General features: G+C 41.6%; 1 protein-coding gene across 1 annotated transcript in view; it reads right to left on the bottom strand.

Annotated features, from left to right (window-relative positions):
• Positions 1 to 18,221, bottom strand: part of LOXL2 (lysyl oxidase like 2) — a 119,291-nt gene that overhangs the window by 36,492 nt on the left and 64,578 nt on the right. The window contains exons 5-6 of the mRNA XM_060693494.2: positions 13,133 to 13,352; positions 7,387 to 7,570 (exon numbers count right to left, since the gene is read on the bottom strand). Of these exons, the coding sequence (XP_060549477.1) occupies positions 7,387 to 7,570; positions 13,133 to 13,352 (404 nt within the window). The remainder of the gene's footprint in view (positions 1 to 7,386; positions 7,571 to 13,132; positions 13,353 to 18,221) is intronic.

Below are 18,221 nucleotides of genomic sequence, written 5' to 3' on the forward strand. Positions count from 1 at the left end.
AAGAGAGGGACGCTCATAAGCTCATTTCCCCACAATAAATCTGAAGTACATATTCTACATGTTCTGATGGAAACTACCCTAATTTGGTGACTATAGCAGTTAAAGTCAACATATCTGCATAGTTCTTCAATTAAGAAATGTGAAGATCTTACAATCCCCCTTTCAGAGAGTAAAACATATGACTTCATTAAATGTGGTAAGCCAATGTTGTTGTGTTTTCTCCTGCTTTTTCGTTCTGCTTAATAAAAGCTTTCCCCCATGTGGTCATGTGGCCAGCATGACTCAACGCCAAAGGAGCACGGAACGCTGTTATCTTCCCACCAAAAGTGGTCCCTATTTTTCTACTTGCATTTTTTATGTGCTTTTGAACTGCTAGGTTGGCAGAAGCTGGGACAATTAACATGAGGTCATCCTGTTACGCCGCACTAGGGATTCGAACCGCTGAAATGCCGGCCTTTCGATCGACAAGCTCAATGTCTTAGCCACTGAGCCACTGCGTCCCTAGAGACTGTCTATAGAGATTCTCAATTCAACTGAAGAAGCTTGGATGAGCAGCTAAATGTTTTCAAAGGAAAAAAACCCCAAGAAAATCCTGTTGCCGTTTGAAAAAAAGCATCTTTGAGACAATTTATAGACTGAACATCTCAATTGCCCAGATATTCTCAAACCCAGATAGAGGCCCAGGAAACTTCTGAGTTAAAAATATCCAGGGCTTTAATAAAGTTTTTCTGCAGTTAATTTTGTTTTTATTCTTTGAAATACCGTTTCCAATATTTTTCTTTCTTTCAATTGTTAGAAGCAGAACGAAGGCCAATTTTCCATTTCTCCATCATTTCTTAAATTTCATTTGGAGAATTGGAAGCAAAATATGCAACTGGCATTTTTTTTTTTTTACTATTTTTGCCCACAAGTCTGACATTTCAACAGGGATCAGGATAATTCTTTCGTAGGACTATAGAAAGATTGCAAATAAACATGGATTATTGGAAGATTTCTAACATTATTTTTTTACTTTTGCAAGGAAACAGAGGGTTATAAAAGGATTTCCAAGAATTCTTTGAACTTTAAATGGACATCATAGCACTACAAAATTAGAGAAAAAATATTAAGTCTGGTAGAATGGCTTATGGTTCCCTTTTGTAATGCAACCCCAGTGAAATAAGCTCTTAAAATCCAGCTCTTCTCCCAAGTCTTGGGTTAAAGTAAACCATGGACCTCTGATGGGATATCAATCTAGTAGAGCCAGTGTTCCCAAAGGTGCTTTTTCAAGAGACAATTGGACATTCTGGTTTTTCTTTGAAGACATTTCGCTTCTCATCCAAGAAGCTTCTTCAGCTCTTGGATGAGAGGCAAAAGCTGAAGAAGCTTTTTTTTTTTTTTAAATTAATTTATACGCCGCCCTTCTCTGGAGACTCAGGGCAGCTTACAATGTGCTAAGCAATAGCCTTCATACTTTTGTATATATTTATACAAAATCATCTTATTGCCCCCACAAACTGGGTCCTCAATTTACCTACCTTTGAAAGGATGGAAGGCTGAGTCAACCTTGAGCCTGGTGAGATTTGAACTTGCAGTAATTGCAGGCTGCTGAATGTTAATCACCGTGCCTTAGTCTACTGAGCCACTCAGGCCCCTGGAAGCTTTTTGGATGCGAAGCAAAATGTCTTCAAAGAAAAACCCAAAAAGTCCAGTTGCCTCTTGAAAAAGCATCTTTGGGAACAACCAAAATCTGGATGACTGAGAATCTCCATACAGATAGAGCTGGTATTTTTCCACGCATTTGTTTTGCATTGTTTTGCATTATATTCTTTTAATGAATATTCATGCTGAACACTGTCCAAAGTTGCGATGAAACTAGACAGCCTACAACTACCTAAATAAATACACAAATAAATATTCATGCATTTTCTCTAGTAAATCTATTAGTGTCTGATATTATGCATGTTTATTAAATATTCCCATTAAGTTCAAAAGATGCAAATAGAACTGGACTCTTAGGGTGCTAGCAAACAAACAGTGTTGTCTGTTATCTTTACTCTGCCAGCTTATATTCAAGGCAGAAGAAACCAAAGAATAATAATAATAATAATAATAATAATAATAATAATGATGATGATGATGATGATGCACTTTTGAATGTTCAGTTGACTGAGTTTCAATAATAATAATAATAATAATAATAATAATAATAATAATAATAATGATTAAAAAATACAGAATCTAAAAACTAAAATAGCACATTAAAAACTAATAATTTAGTAGGTTCCAAAATGTCAGGCATGAAGAATTAGGACCGCATGTTAAGTTCCAGTTTTACTGATTCATTGCTTTATTGCTTATTTATTATTTATTGATTTATTACACAAGAATCGAGTCAACTAATGGTCAACACTAAATTGATGGAATTTGAGAGGAGCTGGAATTGGATTGCTTGCGGCAACATAATGATTCCCGGCAGATTCCTCTCTTGACTCCGCCCCAGGTTCTGCCTCTCCTTCTCCTACATCAAATCATTTAATTATCACAAGACTAGCAAAAATGCTTTGTCTTTATAGGTTTTCTACACACTGAGAGAGGGCAAAGTATAATTCCTAAGTGGAATACTGTATTTTTCGGAGTATAAAATGCACCTTTTTCCTCCAAAAAAGAGGGTGAAAATCTGGGTGCATCTTATACTCCGAATGTAGCCCCGCCCAGCTTCTCAAACGGAGGTTTCAGAGGCTGAAAAAAGCATCAGAAACAAAGCTTCAGAAAAGAAGCCCCCAAACAGAGCTTCAAAAAAGAAGCCCCCAAACAGCTTCAGAGACTTTTTTTCTGAAGCTGTTTCAGAGCCTTTCAGAGACAGAATTTTTTATTTTCTGAAACGGAACCTGTTGCTAAAATTCACCTCTGAGAACAGCTGATTGGGGGTATTCTGGGAGGCCAATCCACCTGCCAATCAACTTTTTTCTTATTTTCCTCCCCAAAAACTAAGGTGCATTTTATAATCCGGTGCATTTTATATTCCGAAAAATACGGTATATTTCAAAACATTCTTAGTTTTTCCACAACTATGGGCTTCTGAGAGCAGTGGCTACATCAAAAGAATATTTCTTGCTGATCTTAGTGATTGGAGAAGTTTCCAATGGGAAAGGCGGTTCTTTATACCTGAAGTTTCCAACCTTGGCAACTTTAAGCCTGGCGGACTTCAACTCCCAGAATTCTGGGAGTTGAAGTCCTTCTGGCTTAAAGTTGCCAAGGTTGGAGACCTCTGCTTTGGACAATCAGACCCTGAGATCAATGCCATTATCAAGATTTAAAATTAGTCAATTTCAGAGTCAGTTGTAGAGTAATTGGACTGAGATGGAAGGCTATTAGAAATTGAATAAATAAAATTACATTTGGTAAACAACTGGCAATCAGCATTGATATTTTGATGTAAACATATGTGATTCTTGCATCGGTTGGGAACATAGCTGCTACATTTTACAGTTTCTGTGTCCTTTTCAAGAGTACAGTACAGTGGTGGGTTGCCCCCGGTTCGCACCGGTTCTATAGAATCGGTAGTAAAACCGGCCAGAGGCTCCGCCCACCAGCCCCGACGTCATCAAAAGGCTTCTGCGCAGCCCTGCTGTGAACTGGTAGTAAAGATAAATAGAACCCACCCCTGGTACAGTACATATAGTAGTAAGTTAGTTTTCAGTATTGATTTAGACACCAGAGAAATTTTAGGATCATATTATAGCCAAGACCCTGTGGAATTAATCCAACTATCACAGTAGCGTCCTAATTTATTAGTATATATTGAAGGTTAGAACTGTAAAACAATTACAGAGGCCTGTTCATGCGATCCTGTGTGCTTGAACAGACTAATAAATTAAACTGAAAGACCTTTCATGGTTTTCCAAGTTTCAAGAACAAAGTTTAGAAGACGGAAAAAGTTAATTTTGTTGCTGTTCTCATTAAGCAGTCATCTACATTTCTCCAAACAATATACCCTGTTTTCTCCCAAAATAAGACATCCCTTGATAATAAGACCAATCGGGCTTTTGAGCGCATGGCAATAAGGCCAAGTGCATATTTCAGGGTTCAAAAAAATGTAAGACAGGGTCTTATTTTCAGGGAAACACGGTAGATAGATAGATAGATAGATAGATAGATAGATAGATAGATAGATAGAGACAGATAAGAGACAGAGACAAATAGATATAAATTAATAAATATAGATGATAGAGATAGGTAGATAGATACCCTGTTTTCCCCAAAATAAGACATCCCCTGATAATAAGCCCAATCGGGCTTTTGAGTGCATGGCAATAAGGCCAAGCGCTTATTTCAGGGTTCAAAAAAATAGAAGGCAGGGTCTTATTTTTGGGGAAACATGGTAGGTACATAGATAGATAGTTAGTTAGATAGATAGATAGATAGATAGATAGATAGATAGATAGATAGATAATTATTTCAGAGTTCAAAAAAATAGAAGGCAGGGTCTTATTTTCGGGGAAACACGGTAGGTAGGTAGGTAGATAGATAGATAGATAGATAGATAGATAACTATTTCAGGGTTCAAAAAAATAGAATGCAGGGTCTTATTTTCGGGGAAACACGGTAGGTACATAGATAGATAGATAGATAGATAGATAGATAGATAGATAGATAGATAGATAGATAACTATTTCAGAGTTCAAAAAAATGGAAGGCAGGGTCTTATTTTCGGGGAAACACAGTTGGTAGGTAGGTAGGTAGGTAGGTAGGTAGGTAGGTAAGTAGGTAGGTAGGTAGGTAGGTAGGTAGGTAGATAGATAGATAAATAGATAGATAGATAGATAGATAGATAGATAGATAGATAGATAGATAGATAGATAGATAACTATTTCAGGGTTCAAAAAAATAGAAGGCAGGGTCTTATTTTCGGGGAAACACGGTAGATAGATAGATAGATAGATAGATAGATAGATAGATAGATAGACAGATAGATAGATACGCTGTTTCCCCCAAAATAAGACATCCCCTGTTAATAAACACCATTGGGCTTTTGAGCGCATCACAATAAGGCCAAGCACTTATTTCAGGGTTCAAAAAAATATAAGACAGGGTCTTATTTTCAGGGGAACACGGTAGATAGATAGATAGATAGATAGATAGATAACTAGACAGATAAGAGACAGAGACAAATAGATATAAATAAATAAATAGAGATGATAGAGATAGATAGATAAATACCCTGTTTCCCCCAAAATAAGACATCCCTTGATAATAAGCCCAATCGGGCTTTTGAGCTCATGGCAATAAGGCCAAGCACTTATTTCAGGGTTCAAAAAAATATAAGACAGGGTCTTATTTTCAGGGGAACACGGTATACATATATATTTTCTGAAGCAGAAAGGAAAAAAAATGCAAACATATTTTGCTAGAGGTGGTACCACCTGCTTTATTAATATACTTCGGAGCAAGGCTAGCTGTTTTTCCTAGCAATCTCCAATTTTCCGTAAAGAAAACACAAGAAAACCGAAGCAGTCTTTCAAAACGTCTAGCTTCTCCTTGTGTAATGTGCCAACCTGCTCCAGCCCCATCACGTTGCAGTGAGGCTTTTTTTCATGTGATGCTAACGCTTCCGTAGCGGTAACCACAATTAAATATATATTAGAGCCCGTTCCGTGCAATTTGGCTGTAAGCTCACATTTTTAAGATTCCGGAGAGCTGCAGTGTCTGTCTCATACATGAATTATTTTCCTTTTCTTTCCTCAAACCACACCGTTTTGGAGTTACTTCATGGTTTATTTAGATCCCTTGACTCTTTTGTGCCATCAACATTGCTTTGATGCTACCATGGCAGAATTTTTTTCCCCAGCATCCAGCCAGGCTGAATTCTATACATTTAATGCAGTGGTGGGTTTCAAATTATTTTACTACTGGTTCTGTGGGCGTGGCTTGGTGGGCGTGGCGTGGCTTGGGGGTGGGGCAGGGAACGATACTGTAAAGTCTCCATTCCCTCCCCGCTCCAAGGGAAGGATACTGTAAAATCTCCATTTCCTCCCCAATCCAGGGGAAGGTTACTGCAAAATCCCCATTTCCTCCCAATCAACTGGGACTTGAGAGGCAGAGAATAGATGGGGGCGGGGCCAGTCATAATTTTTACTACTGGTTCTCTGAACTACTCAAAATTTCTGCTACTGGTTCTCCAGAACTGGTCAGAACCTGCTGAAACCCACCTCTGGATTAATGTTACATTTTTTTGAAACTTGTGTCATTTCCCCCCCGTCTCTCTCTCTTTTTTTTTTTGTACACCAATCTTTTTTCTTTTGTTATTAGTGCTGGATGTATTTTTTTTTCCTGTTTTGTATTTTAGTTTTGTTGATAAAACAATATATATATATATTAAAAAACTTAAATCTTAGATACTGGATTTTATAGAACAGGGGCGTCAAACTGGATTTCATTGAGGGCCGCATCACGGTTGTGTTTGACCTTGGGGGGGGGCTGGGGTAAGCGTGGCCAGGATGGGCGTGGCCCAGGGGTGGGTTCTAAATTTTTTTACTACCGGTTCTGTGGGTGTGGCTTATTTTGTGGGTGTGGCTTGGAGGTCATGTGACTAGGTGGGCGTGGCTAGCTCGTCAGAGTCATTTCTGGAAGGTCCTCACACTTACAACCAGTCCTCGCACTTACGACCCGACTCATTTGTTTGCTTTTAACTCTGATCAGCTGTAGGACGGCCCTTTGAAGCCCCGCGGCAAGAGTTTAAACAGTTTTTTCCCTCTAGTCATCAGCTGGGACTCAGGAGGCAGCAATATATTGGGGGTGGGACCAAATAAAAGGTAAGAATAACGTGGGTGGGGGTGGGGGTGGGAGGGCGGGGGGGGGAGAACCGGTTCAGTGACGTCATATCGTCACTGCTACCGGCTCGGCCGAACCCGACCGAACCGGGAGGAACCCACCACTGGCGTGGCCAGCTCAACGCCACTCATCAAGGCTCTGGTTTTGTCTGCGATGGCCTCCTGCAGCTCTCTGCCAGCAAAAATGGAGATCTGGGGAGCCGCGCATGGCCCTCCTGAGCTCCGTTTTCACTGGCAGAGGCACTGCGGGCTGGTCCTTTGTTGTTTCGAGGGGGCCCCCACAGGCCAGATCTAAGCACTCCAGGGGCCAGATCTATCCCACAGGCCTTGAGTTTAACACCCCTGTTATAGAATATTCCCTCCCTCTCTTGATATGCCATTCTAAGTTATATCAGCTTTCCGAAGAGTTAGACAGATTGTTTTATCTATCAAGCAATCCCTTCCTAAACCTGAAGATGTTAATGATCAGATTATAGGATTTTCTGCATATAAAGCATGGACTCAGCTCATGGACTCTCCATCTTCATTACTCCTTCATCCTTTCTAATAACTCCCTAATTTTAAACATGCTTACCTTGTCCAAGTCTCGCACCCAAGATAGCCTCCTTGGCGGTTCCAAAGCCCAATTCTCGGCAGGCCACACTGGCTGAAGGTAGGTCCCACCCGTCATCACAAATGGTTCCCCATTCTCCATTCATCAACACTTCAAGACGGCCTTCTCCAATCTGGGCTCCACCCTTTAGCCTCACCAGAAGGTGCTAAAAAGGAATGGGAGAATCTTTATTACTTAGGAATGTAATTCCCAGAGGCAATTTTTGTTTTATCTGGTTTTTTGTTTTTAAATCAACTGATCAACAGAAATGCATCTTCTGGCACAAATCACAGATGGCATAACAATAGAACTTGACTTATGACCAAAAGAGTCGCGGTGGCGCAGTGGTTAGAATCCAGTACTGCAGGCTACTTCTGCTGCCTGCCGGCTGCCTGCAATTTGGCAGTTCGAATCTCACCAGGCTCAAGGTTGACTCAGCCTTCCATCCTTCCGAGATGGGAAAAATGAGGAGCCAGATGTTGGGGGCAACAGGCTGACTCTGTAAACTGCTTAGAGGGGGCTGTAAAGCACTGTGAAGCCGTATATAAGTCTAAGTGCTATTGCTATAACTGGAACCAGAATTTCCATCACTAAGCAATGCAGATGTTGAGTGGTTTCACACCAGATTTTTCACATTTTTTTTGCCATGAATTAACAAGCGAATCATGGGGTCATTAAGCAAACCCAGTTTCCCCCTTGACATTGCTTTTGAAAACGCCTGGGAAGGTCACATATGGCAATCATGTGAACCCAGAATGCTGCAACCATCGTAAATACACACTGGTTGTGAATTTGATAAAATGGCTACAGTAATGCTACCAAGGAGCCTTGGTAGTACAGTGGTCTAAAGCACCCTGTTATTAAGACCAGCTGCCTGCAATTACTGCAGGTTCAAATCTCGCCAGGCTCAAGGTTGACTCAGCCTTCCATCCTTTCAAAGGTAGGTAAATTGAGGACCCAGTTGTGGGGGCAATAAGCTGACTTTGTATAAATATACAAAAGGATGAAGGCTATTGCTTAGCGCATTGTAAGCCGCCCTGAGTCTCTGGAGAAGGGCGGCATATAAATCAAATTAAAAAAAAAAAAGATGTTGAGGCTCTAGAAAGAGTGCAGAGAAGAGCAACCAAGAGGATTAGGGGACTGGAGGCTAAAACATATGAAGAACGGTTGCAGGAACTGGGTGTGTCTAGTCTGATGAAAAGAAGGACGAGGGGAGTCATGATAGCAGGGTTCCAATATCTCAGGGGCTGCCACAAAGAAGAGGGAGTCAAGCTCTTCTCCAAAGTACCTGAGGGCAGGACAAGAAGCAATGGGTGGAAACTAATCAAGGAGAGAAGCAACTTAGAACTAAGGAGAAACTTCCTGACAGTTAGAACAATTAATCAGTGGAACAACTTGCCTGCAGAAGTTGTGAATGCTCCAACACTGCAAGTTTTTAAGAAGAGGTTGGATAACCATTTGTCTGAAGTGGTGTAGGGTTTCCTGCCTAAGCAGGAGGTTGGACTAGAAGACCTCCAAGGTCCCTTCTAACTCTATTGTGATTCTATTCTATTCTAAATAAAGAATTGAGTCAAGTTCTACTTTTCATTACTCCTGAACACAAACCTGTCTGGATTATGACCTGCTCCACAAACATGCACAACCAACATGGAACAATTTATTGTACAACCACCTTTGAAAGATCTATTTACAGGTAAGTCCTCACAGCAGTTCCCTTAGTGACCATCCGAAGTTGCAACGGGACTGAGAAAAGTGACTTGTTTCACACTTACGACCGTTGCAGTATCCGCATAGTCACATGGTCAAAAATCGGATGCTTAGCGACTGGCTCATATTTATGACGGTGGCAATGTCCCAGGATCCTGTGAACATGTTTTGTGACTCTTCTGAGAATGGGGAAGCCAGATTCACTTAACTTAACAACTGCAGGGATTCATTTAATGACCGTGGCACAAAAGGGGCTCAATTATGGTCGTAAATCGAGGACTACCTGTACAATCTATTAACAAACCTGAATAGCTTGTTAGAGCCACCAACATCACAGCTGGAATCTCAAGATCTTATTAATCATCTTAATCTTATTAATAATATTTTAATAATTAATTAATAGCCTGAGTGGCGTAGGAGGCTAATGCCTCCTAAGGCAGCATTAACATCCAGCTGTCTGCAATTAGTAAGTTCGAATCTTGCCAGGCTCAAGGTTGACTCAGCCTTCCATCCTTTCTAAGGTGGGTAAATTGAGGACCCGGTTTGTGGGGGCAATAAGCTGACTTTGTATAAAATATACAAAAGTATGAAGGTTATTGCTTAACGCATTGTAAGCCGCCCTGAGTCTCCGGAGAAGGGCGGCATATAAATCAAATTTAAAAAAAAAATAACTAATTGATAACATTAATAATCTTATTAGTAGGAAGAATTAAGAGTCTCCAGGTAAAGAATTGTATTGCATAACAGAGTCATTATATAATAAGAATCAGGATCTAATATAGTGTCTCAATCTGGAGCCTTTGAGTTGGTTTACAATTCCAGACCCGGCCAACCGAAATGGTACCATGAAGTCTATGCTGTGATTGCTATTTTTGTTACCAACTTACGGAGTCGTATGTGGCGATTTTCAGCTTTTAAAATATGAGTGCAGGAGATCTGCGGCATCCAAAAAACGGGGCTGATTCAGAAACAGTTGGCAGCCTCAACTATCCATCTACATTAAAAACAAATCCGTTTTTCCTCGTCTTTCTTTTGCTGTCACGGCGTGCTAATAAGCTACAAATCCACGCTTACATAAAGTTCAGGAATTCTAAGGCACAACTGTCCACATTATCGTTTACATAATAGGAAAGCTGTCTTTTTTGGAAGAACACAAAGCAACAGTCAGCTGGCGTGAACAAAAGAATTTGGAACGAGAATTAGGCAACGTTTTGCCAAGAGCTTCACCCCTTCCAGCGATAAATGAAGCTTGGACAGTTCTGGAACTCCTAAACATCCTGAGTTAAAGCAGGGAGGATTTGTAAACAAGGCTCTGCAGAATATAATTCTTAGCATTTTCCAGGTAAATATGAGCAACTGAGCAACGGTGCTTGAAAAATAAATGCAACGTTTTAAGAGTGATGGCAGTGCCTTGGAAATATTGTTATTTAGGAGGAGCAGGAAATATAAATATACGCCTTGGAATGCTGAACTTCGGAAAATTAGAATCTGCAGGGGAGAGAATGTTTTCAGCACTATGAATTATGTGGAATTGGGAGAAAAGCTGTTTATGACTGGCTTTTAAATGTCTCCTATTTAAGTCCCAAAACATTTTCACAATATTTTTTTTTTAATGCTGTCATCTTATTTAGGAATTTCATACTATTCAAGACATAGGCAAAAAAAGAAGAGAAGGTCAAAGAACATGGGGCAGACTCAGAAGAACATGGAGATACAACATTAAAGACACAATACAACAACATCAATTAACAATGGTTGAGGCCATTAGAAAAGCCATAGCTTTGTATCTCCCTGGGCAGAGGAGGAAGAGGGATGGGGAAGGGGAAGGGGAAGGGGAAGAAGAGGAGGGAGAGGAGGGAGAGGAAAAAAAGGAGGAGGAGGAGGAGGAAAAAGAAGGAGGAGGAGGAGGAGGAGAAGGAGGAGGAGAAGGAGAAGGAGGAGGAAAAGAAGAAGAAGGAGGAGGAGGAGGAGGAGGAGGAGGAGGAGAAGAAGAAGATGAAGAAGAAGAAGAAGAAGAAGAAGAAGAAGAAGAAGAAGAAGAAGAAGAAGAAGAAGAAGACGATGAAGGAGGAGGAGGAGGAGGAGGAAGAGGAGAAGGAGAAGGAGAAGATGATGAAGGAGAAGGAGAAGGAGAAGACGACGACGATGAAGGAGGAGGAGGAGGAGAAGATGATGATGATGAAGGAGGAGAAGAAGGAGAAGAAGAAGAAGAAGAAGATGATGATGATGAAGAAGGAGAAGAAGAAGAAGAAGAAGGAAAAGGAAGAAGAAGAAGAAGAAGGAGGAGGAGGAGGAGGAGGAGGAGGAGGAGGAGGAGGAGGAGAAGGAGAAGGAGAAGACGATGAAGGAGAAGGAGAAGGAGAAGAAGATAATCTTATTTAGGAGAAAATGCAAACTTATCATTCAATGAACATTGGTTACATTCTATGAGATGGAAGGCTGGTCCAGCAATAAAACTGCTGGAATTCATACACAAAAAAGGCAAATTAAGAAGCAGGGTTCCTACTATTGATATACAACACAAAGTATTGTGAAGAATACTATTTTGTACAAACTTAATGTGTGCCTTATCCTACCACTGGACTGTAGCCAGTTATGTTCACAATTCTGTAAATAATGACCATATATGGACAAAGAATTCGTGATTAGCTAGGATATTTTATCCCAATAGAATTTGGCCCCTGACTGAGCAGATTTTTGCTCACTTTTGGAGCTGAGTAAACTTACTCAGGCTATAATGACACTATGCAGTGTCCAACACATTCAACATCTTTTCCTAAGAGTATTTGAAATGCAAAAGTTTGTGATTTCAATACTAAGACAGCCACAGCCACATAGACCTCTAGCTAACCTACAATTCTCAAAGTTAGCAAATGAGAACTAACTAACCAGAGCAATTTTATGATGAGGAACATTACTGTGTAGTCTACCAAAGACTATTGTGTCCTAGTCTGAAATCTTTTGAGATCTCATGTGAGACATGTGAAATCTCAAGAAATACTAATCTTTTCACATTGGTAAATGTTCACCAAATATTTTAATTTTAAAATTTGCTATCCTGCCAATATTTGCATTGAAGGAAGACACTATGGTATCAACACAAGAATTTCTTGGAAGCAACTCAGAAGCTTGAGCGATTCTGGTTGTGATATCATCTTGCATTGCTCTGTCTCAACAGATTGACCAGAGAGAGGCCTTCACCCTACCTCAACCCTTAATCACAAGAAGAATAACTTAGAAAGCAATCTGCTAAAGACAAATAAAGCACCATGGTTAATTTAATGATCCTAACAGTTTTCCCTAATTAGAATGAACATCACCACTGCTGAAAATTTTGGGAAATGAACTGTAGGATACTTAAGTTGTGGAAAAGTGGGTTAAACCATCTTGCTAAGATCAGTTAGTGTTTTGCTAAGATCTAACATATTAGAAATTGTTTCATATAAAGCACCACAGATCAAACAAAGAGTACAGTCACCATGTGCTTTACTGCTCAACTATATTACGGTAACAGGAAACAGGAAACTCTCCTCAGAACATAAAAAAACCATAGATTATAACCATAGATGCACACTAAATGCTGCCATCTATTGGCTAAAATAATTCTGTAGTTGTTGCAAAACAAAATACATTCTAACATGTATTCCAACAAAACATTATGTTCAAATCCCTACTATGCCATGAAGCTCATTGGGTGTGATTTTATGTCTTCCAATCAACTTCATTTCGCAGGTCTTTAAGAAGATAAATTAGGAAGAACCATGAATGTAGCTGCTCTTCTTGGAGAAAAGATGGGAAATGAATATGATAAATAAGGAATACTTCACACGCATTGTCAAGCATTGGATCCAGGTTGATGCAATGAAATGGTGAAAGGGAATCAGGGCTACAGTTTCCTTAATATCAAGGTGCTCAAGCTTGGAAGTGATCCTAAAGTTTGTTTGAACGGTTCACCGCTAGCAATATGCGCCATAGCAAATTCAAGTTCCCTATCAGACCAAGGAGAAGTTCTTCCACTTACCTGAGCACGGAAAGCTTTGCCGAAGCCACTGTGGCTGCCTGGGGTAAACGCTAGTCCAGGGCTGCAGCTTACCACTGCAGGCATCCCATTCTCACAGGTAATGTTCCCACCGAATGTCATGATCCGATCACCCATTTTGCAGCTAAAGAGATGTGACTCAGTGCCTTTGCAATTCACAGAATAAGCCCAGTATTTATGATTTCTTCTGCTTGCTGATGTCCTGGAAGAGAAAGAAGAATACGACAATTGTTAAGATTCCGCCACTAAGGAAATAGCAATAATAGCATTAGACTTATATTCCACTTCACAGTGCTTTACAGCCCTCTCTAAGCGGTTTACAGAGTCAGCCTCTTGCCCCCAACAATCTGGGCCCTCATTTGACCCACCTCGGAAGGATGGAAGGCTGAGTCAACCTTGAGCCTGGTGAGATTTGAACTGCCAAATTGCAGTCAGCAGGCAGTCAGCAGAAGTAGTCTGCAATATTGCACTCTAACCACTGTGCTGCCGAAATAATGGAGAAGACCTATCATTGACCAGAAGCAGTTTGTTTACCTGGAGGCCAGGACATCCTCGCATCCAGGCCAAATGAGTTCACACAACCAAGCAGGCAAGCATAATAAGGTCTACGACAAGTCACCATGGCCAACTGACCATGGCCAACTTGCCACAGGACAAGAGTTAACACCAGTGGTGAAATCCAAATTTTTTACTACTGGTTCTGTGGGTGTGGCTTGGTGGGCATTGCAGGGGAAGGATACTGCAAAATCTCCATTCCTACCCCACTCCAAGGGGAAAATACTGCAAAATCCCCATTCCCTCTCCACTCCTGGGGGAAGGATATTGCAAAATCTCTGTTCCCACCCTAGTCTGGACCAGCCAGGGGTGGTATTTGCTGGTTCTCTGAACTACTCAAAATTTCTGCTACCGGTTCTCCAAACTACTCAAAATTTCCGCTACCGGTTCTCCAGAACCTGTCAGAACCTGCTGTATTTTACCCCTGGTTAACACTACTATTGAAGAAATAATGGAATAGAATCATTAAAGAAAGGATGCCAAAGGAGGGACAAAATGAAATGTGAATGACAAAACTTAAAACAATTTTTAAATTAGTTTAAATAATTACACCGAATGGTTGAATTGCCCCACAATAAGTTGTCCCATGGCAGGTTGGCCCTGGCGAGTTGCACCGCAGAGAGTTGGCTGTGGCGAGTTGTCCCTGTTGTGGTCCGCCAGCAGCCTATGGAGCTGGCAGAGGAGTCGGACAGTGAGGAGGCTGGGGAGGACAATGAGCCAGTCCTGGAGTCTGGGGAAGGCTCAGAGGAGGGCACTGCGTCGGAGGCAGAGATGGGGCCAGGGCCATCTGGGAGTGATGCGCGGACTCCGGAGCCTCTAGAGGCGGACAGCAGAGAGGCAGAGGAACAGGAGGAGCCTGTTCCTAGTACACGCATGTGAAGAGCTCCCAGAAGGCAAGAGCAGCTGAAGAAAAAAGGACAACTCAGGAGTAAGGCCAGAAGATGATTGGCCCCTCCCATAAGGCTTAAAAGAGCAGCAACGAGCTGTTGGGTTCTTTGTAGAAAAGCAACATTGATTCCAGTGCTTCTTGTCAGCGTCTCTTGAACTTTGTGGGGGGTTTTTTTGCCAAGAAAAGCCTTTGGCAGGTTGCCAAAGACATCAAAGGTTGGTGATAAGGCCGACGGACTGGTTATGAAGAATTTGTTTTGGACTAAGCTGAGAATGAATTAATTCTCAGCTGTTTTAATAAAATAAGTTTGTTCAGGACTGAATTGTGTTTGGTAATCACTATTTGGGCCTCGGTCACAACAGTCCCATTCCGAGCATAATAATCTGAAAACCTGTGTAGCCTTTTCTTAGATTGCAGTATATGTCAAAAGAAGGAAAGGATGATTTCTTGAAAGACCTACATGTGTTTGATATCAGGGCAGTTCATGCTATTTGGATGGTCTATTCATATCCAATTGGTTTGCAAAAGATCATGGAATAAAAGGAAACAGTACAAATGAAGTCAGCAAACTAATCTGGTTAATATGTTTACTTTCTGCCCTCAGGCTGGAAAGGCAAAAAGTAATAATCTACTCAGTTTATCTACCATTTAATCAAAATCCCACCTTGTCTGCAATGAGTCAAAAGTTTGGTCTAGTGCCAAAGAAAGCGAGTTTGGTCTAGTTAAGACACCAGATTAGAAACCAGGGGATTGTTCTGTCCCCGTCACACACACGCACCCCCACAGACGGTCCGGAGTTAATAAGCCACACGACAAAATCTTTGAAGATAAAGCTGGCAGCAACCCAGTGGCTAGCTGCCAATTCAGACTTTACTCACACAAAACAAAGATTAGACTGCAAGCATTCCGATAAAGCAGGCAAAGTTTCCACAATACAAGGATTAGTCCAAATGCAGTCCGACAAGGCAGGCAGAAGTCCAGTAACTCAGAGATCATGGATTATTTCTAGTTTTTGCTCATCACAAACTCAACTGGCCACCACACCCACATTTATACCCTGTGGGGTGTGGTCCAGTGACTCAGCTAATCTCTGGCACACCTTCCCCTCTGCTGTGCACGCTTCTCCCTGCGCCTCTGCCAAGGGTCCAGCCAGCACTTATCTCCTTCGTTGCTGTCCACCTGTGGCTGCGGGGACGTGCTTGGCTCTGGGCCTATCGTTTGGCCTTCGGTGTCCTCCGGAGACATTGCCAGAGAGGAGGATCCTGGAGAGGGAGGCCTTGCCAACTCCTCTCCCTCACTCTCAGAGTCTGCATCTGTCTATAGCCCAGGCCCAGGCAATGGAGCCACAACAGAGAATTTGGGCCAGTCCCGCCCTCTCAGAACCAATTCACTTCACAGGGTTGTTGCCATTGGAAAATAGGAGAAGGAAATAGCATTAAGTATGGTCATCACTAGAGTTATTTATAAAACAATCAAGGCAGGATATAAATAAACAAAATAAAAAATTTAAGGGAGTCAAGTTCTACTTTTCAGTATTCCTTAAGGAAAAAATTGTATAATCTTAAAGCAGGAATATATGATTTATATCCATTTGAGGGTTATTTGATTGTGAGTAACATGTCAAGAGCTACAAAAGGATGAGACAAGCACTTGGCATCGTGCCCACATTGTTGTCAATGGTACGAATTATGTAATTTGCATCCATTGCATTCCGTAATAATACCTTTGGTATTACTAGCTCTCCTTACCCTTACTTTTCATTACTCCTGAACACAAACCTGTCTGGATTATGACCTGTTCACTTAGTGACTGTTCAGAGTTGCAACGGGACTGAGAAAAGTGACTTGTTTCACACTTACGACCGTTGCAGCATCCACATAGTCACATGGTCAAAAATCGGATGCTTAGCGACTGACTCATATTTATGATGGTTACAATGTCCCAGGATCCTCTGAACATGGGCCCGTTTCCGGCCTCCAGAAGGCCTCCGGAGCCTGGGAAGGCTGTTTTTGCCCTCCTGGAGGCTCAAGAAAAGCCTCCGGAGCCTGGGGAGGGCAAAAACACACACAAACACCCCGCCGTGGTGCAGGAGGCCGACTAGGCCACACCCACCATGGCCATGTCCAACCAGCAACCAGGCAGAGAACCCCTTGCTAAAATTTTTGAAGCCCACTCCTGGTCCTAAGTCACTTTTTTCAGTGGCATAGAAGTTTGAACAGTCTCCCTCCTCTAAGATTAACCAATGACCCACACCGTCTGTTTCAACAGGGGAAAAAAAATCAACCGAGGAACAATCCCTTTGGCTTATCTGCTAGTTCCGAACAGAACCTTTTATGGCCTCACTGCTAAGACCCTCAAGGATTACGTTCAAGAGGTAAAGGAAATCCTTTGTGCCACGTTACGGATAATTTAGGCAATCCTTTCCTTCCACCGCTTCCAAGTCCTTCAGATAAGATTGGAAGAAAAGAGAGAAATTAACTTTGCCCTTCCAACCAGTCTGAGAACACAAGCCAGATCTTCCAAGTATGTCTGGAAGAGAAATTCAGCAAAAGGCTGTCAACAACTTTGGGAACAGATTAATAGGAACCATTTGAAAGGAACACATACGCCCTTGCCCGTAATATCTGTGGCATACGGTGTGGCAATATTTCATACAAATTCCTGGACACGAGAGAGGGGAATAAATCACGATGGATTACTCTGTGTCAAAATCAACAATGATTTTGTTACGGGAGGAAATAAGATGGTCTTAATTTCGAACCGGTACATGAAATCCACTTTGGTGATTTTGAAATCATCCCAAGAATTAAATATAGCATCCACATTACAAGTCGGCAGACTTAGAGGTAGTGCAAGCACCAATAATGATGACTAATGTTACCTTTATTGTAAGGTTACGTTAACAGACTCTTGCAAATCTTAAAAAAAAATGCTACTTCTTCCCCCAACTTTACAATCCAAGAAACTCATGTCCTTCTGAGACATTTGCTAGACCCCTAACATAGCTGTAGCATACTAAAAAACAAAAGAAAGACATCACCCTGCCAACAAAAGTGCGTATAATCAAGGCGATGGTTTTCCCAGTTGCAATGGATGGCTGTGAAAGTTGGACCATAAGGAAGGCTGAGCGCCAAAGAATGGAGGACTTTGAACTCTGGTGCTGGAGAAGACTCCTGCAAGTCCCTTGGACTGCAAGGCGATCCAACTGGTCAGTCCTAGAGGAGATCAACCCTGACTGCTCTTTAGAAGGCCAGATCCTGAAGAGGAAACTCAAATACTTTGGCCACCTAATGAGAAGGAAGGACTCCCTGGAGAAGAGCTGGGAAAGACTGAGGGCAAAAGAAGAAGGGGACGGCAGAGAATGAGGTGGCTGGATGGAGTCACTGAAGCAGTCAGCGTGATCTTAAATGGACTCCAGGGGATGGTAGAGGACAGGAAGGCCTGGAGGAACGTTGTCCATGTGGTCACGATGGGTCAGACACGACTTTGCAACTAACAACAACAACAACAAAACTTTACAGTCCAAGAAAATCAGAAGGGTCCTTCTAAGACATCTGCTAGACCCCTAGGTTAGCTGCCTCTTATCTGCTGTAGAAAGTTAGCACCCACCCCTTACCTAGAAGAATG

The sequence above is a fragment of the Pantherophis guttatus genome, chromosome 9 (genome assembly GCF_059756535.1).
Source record: "Pantherophis guttatus breed Tessera chromosome 9, ASM5975653v1, whole genome shotgun sequence".
NCBI classification, from domain to species: Eukaryota; Metazoa; Chordata; class Lepidosauria; order Squamata; family Colubridae; genus Pantherophis; species Pantherophis guttatus.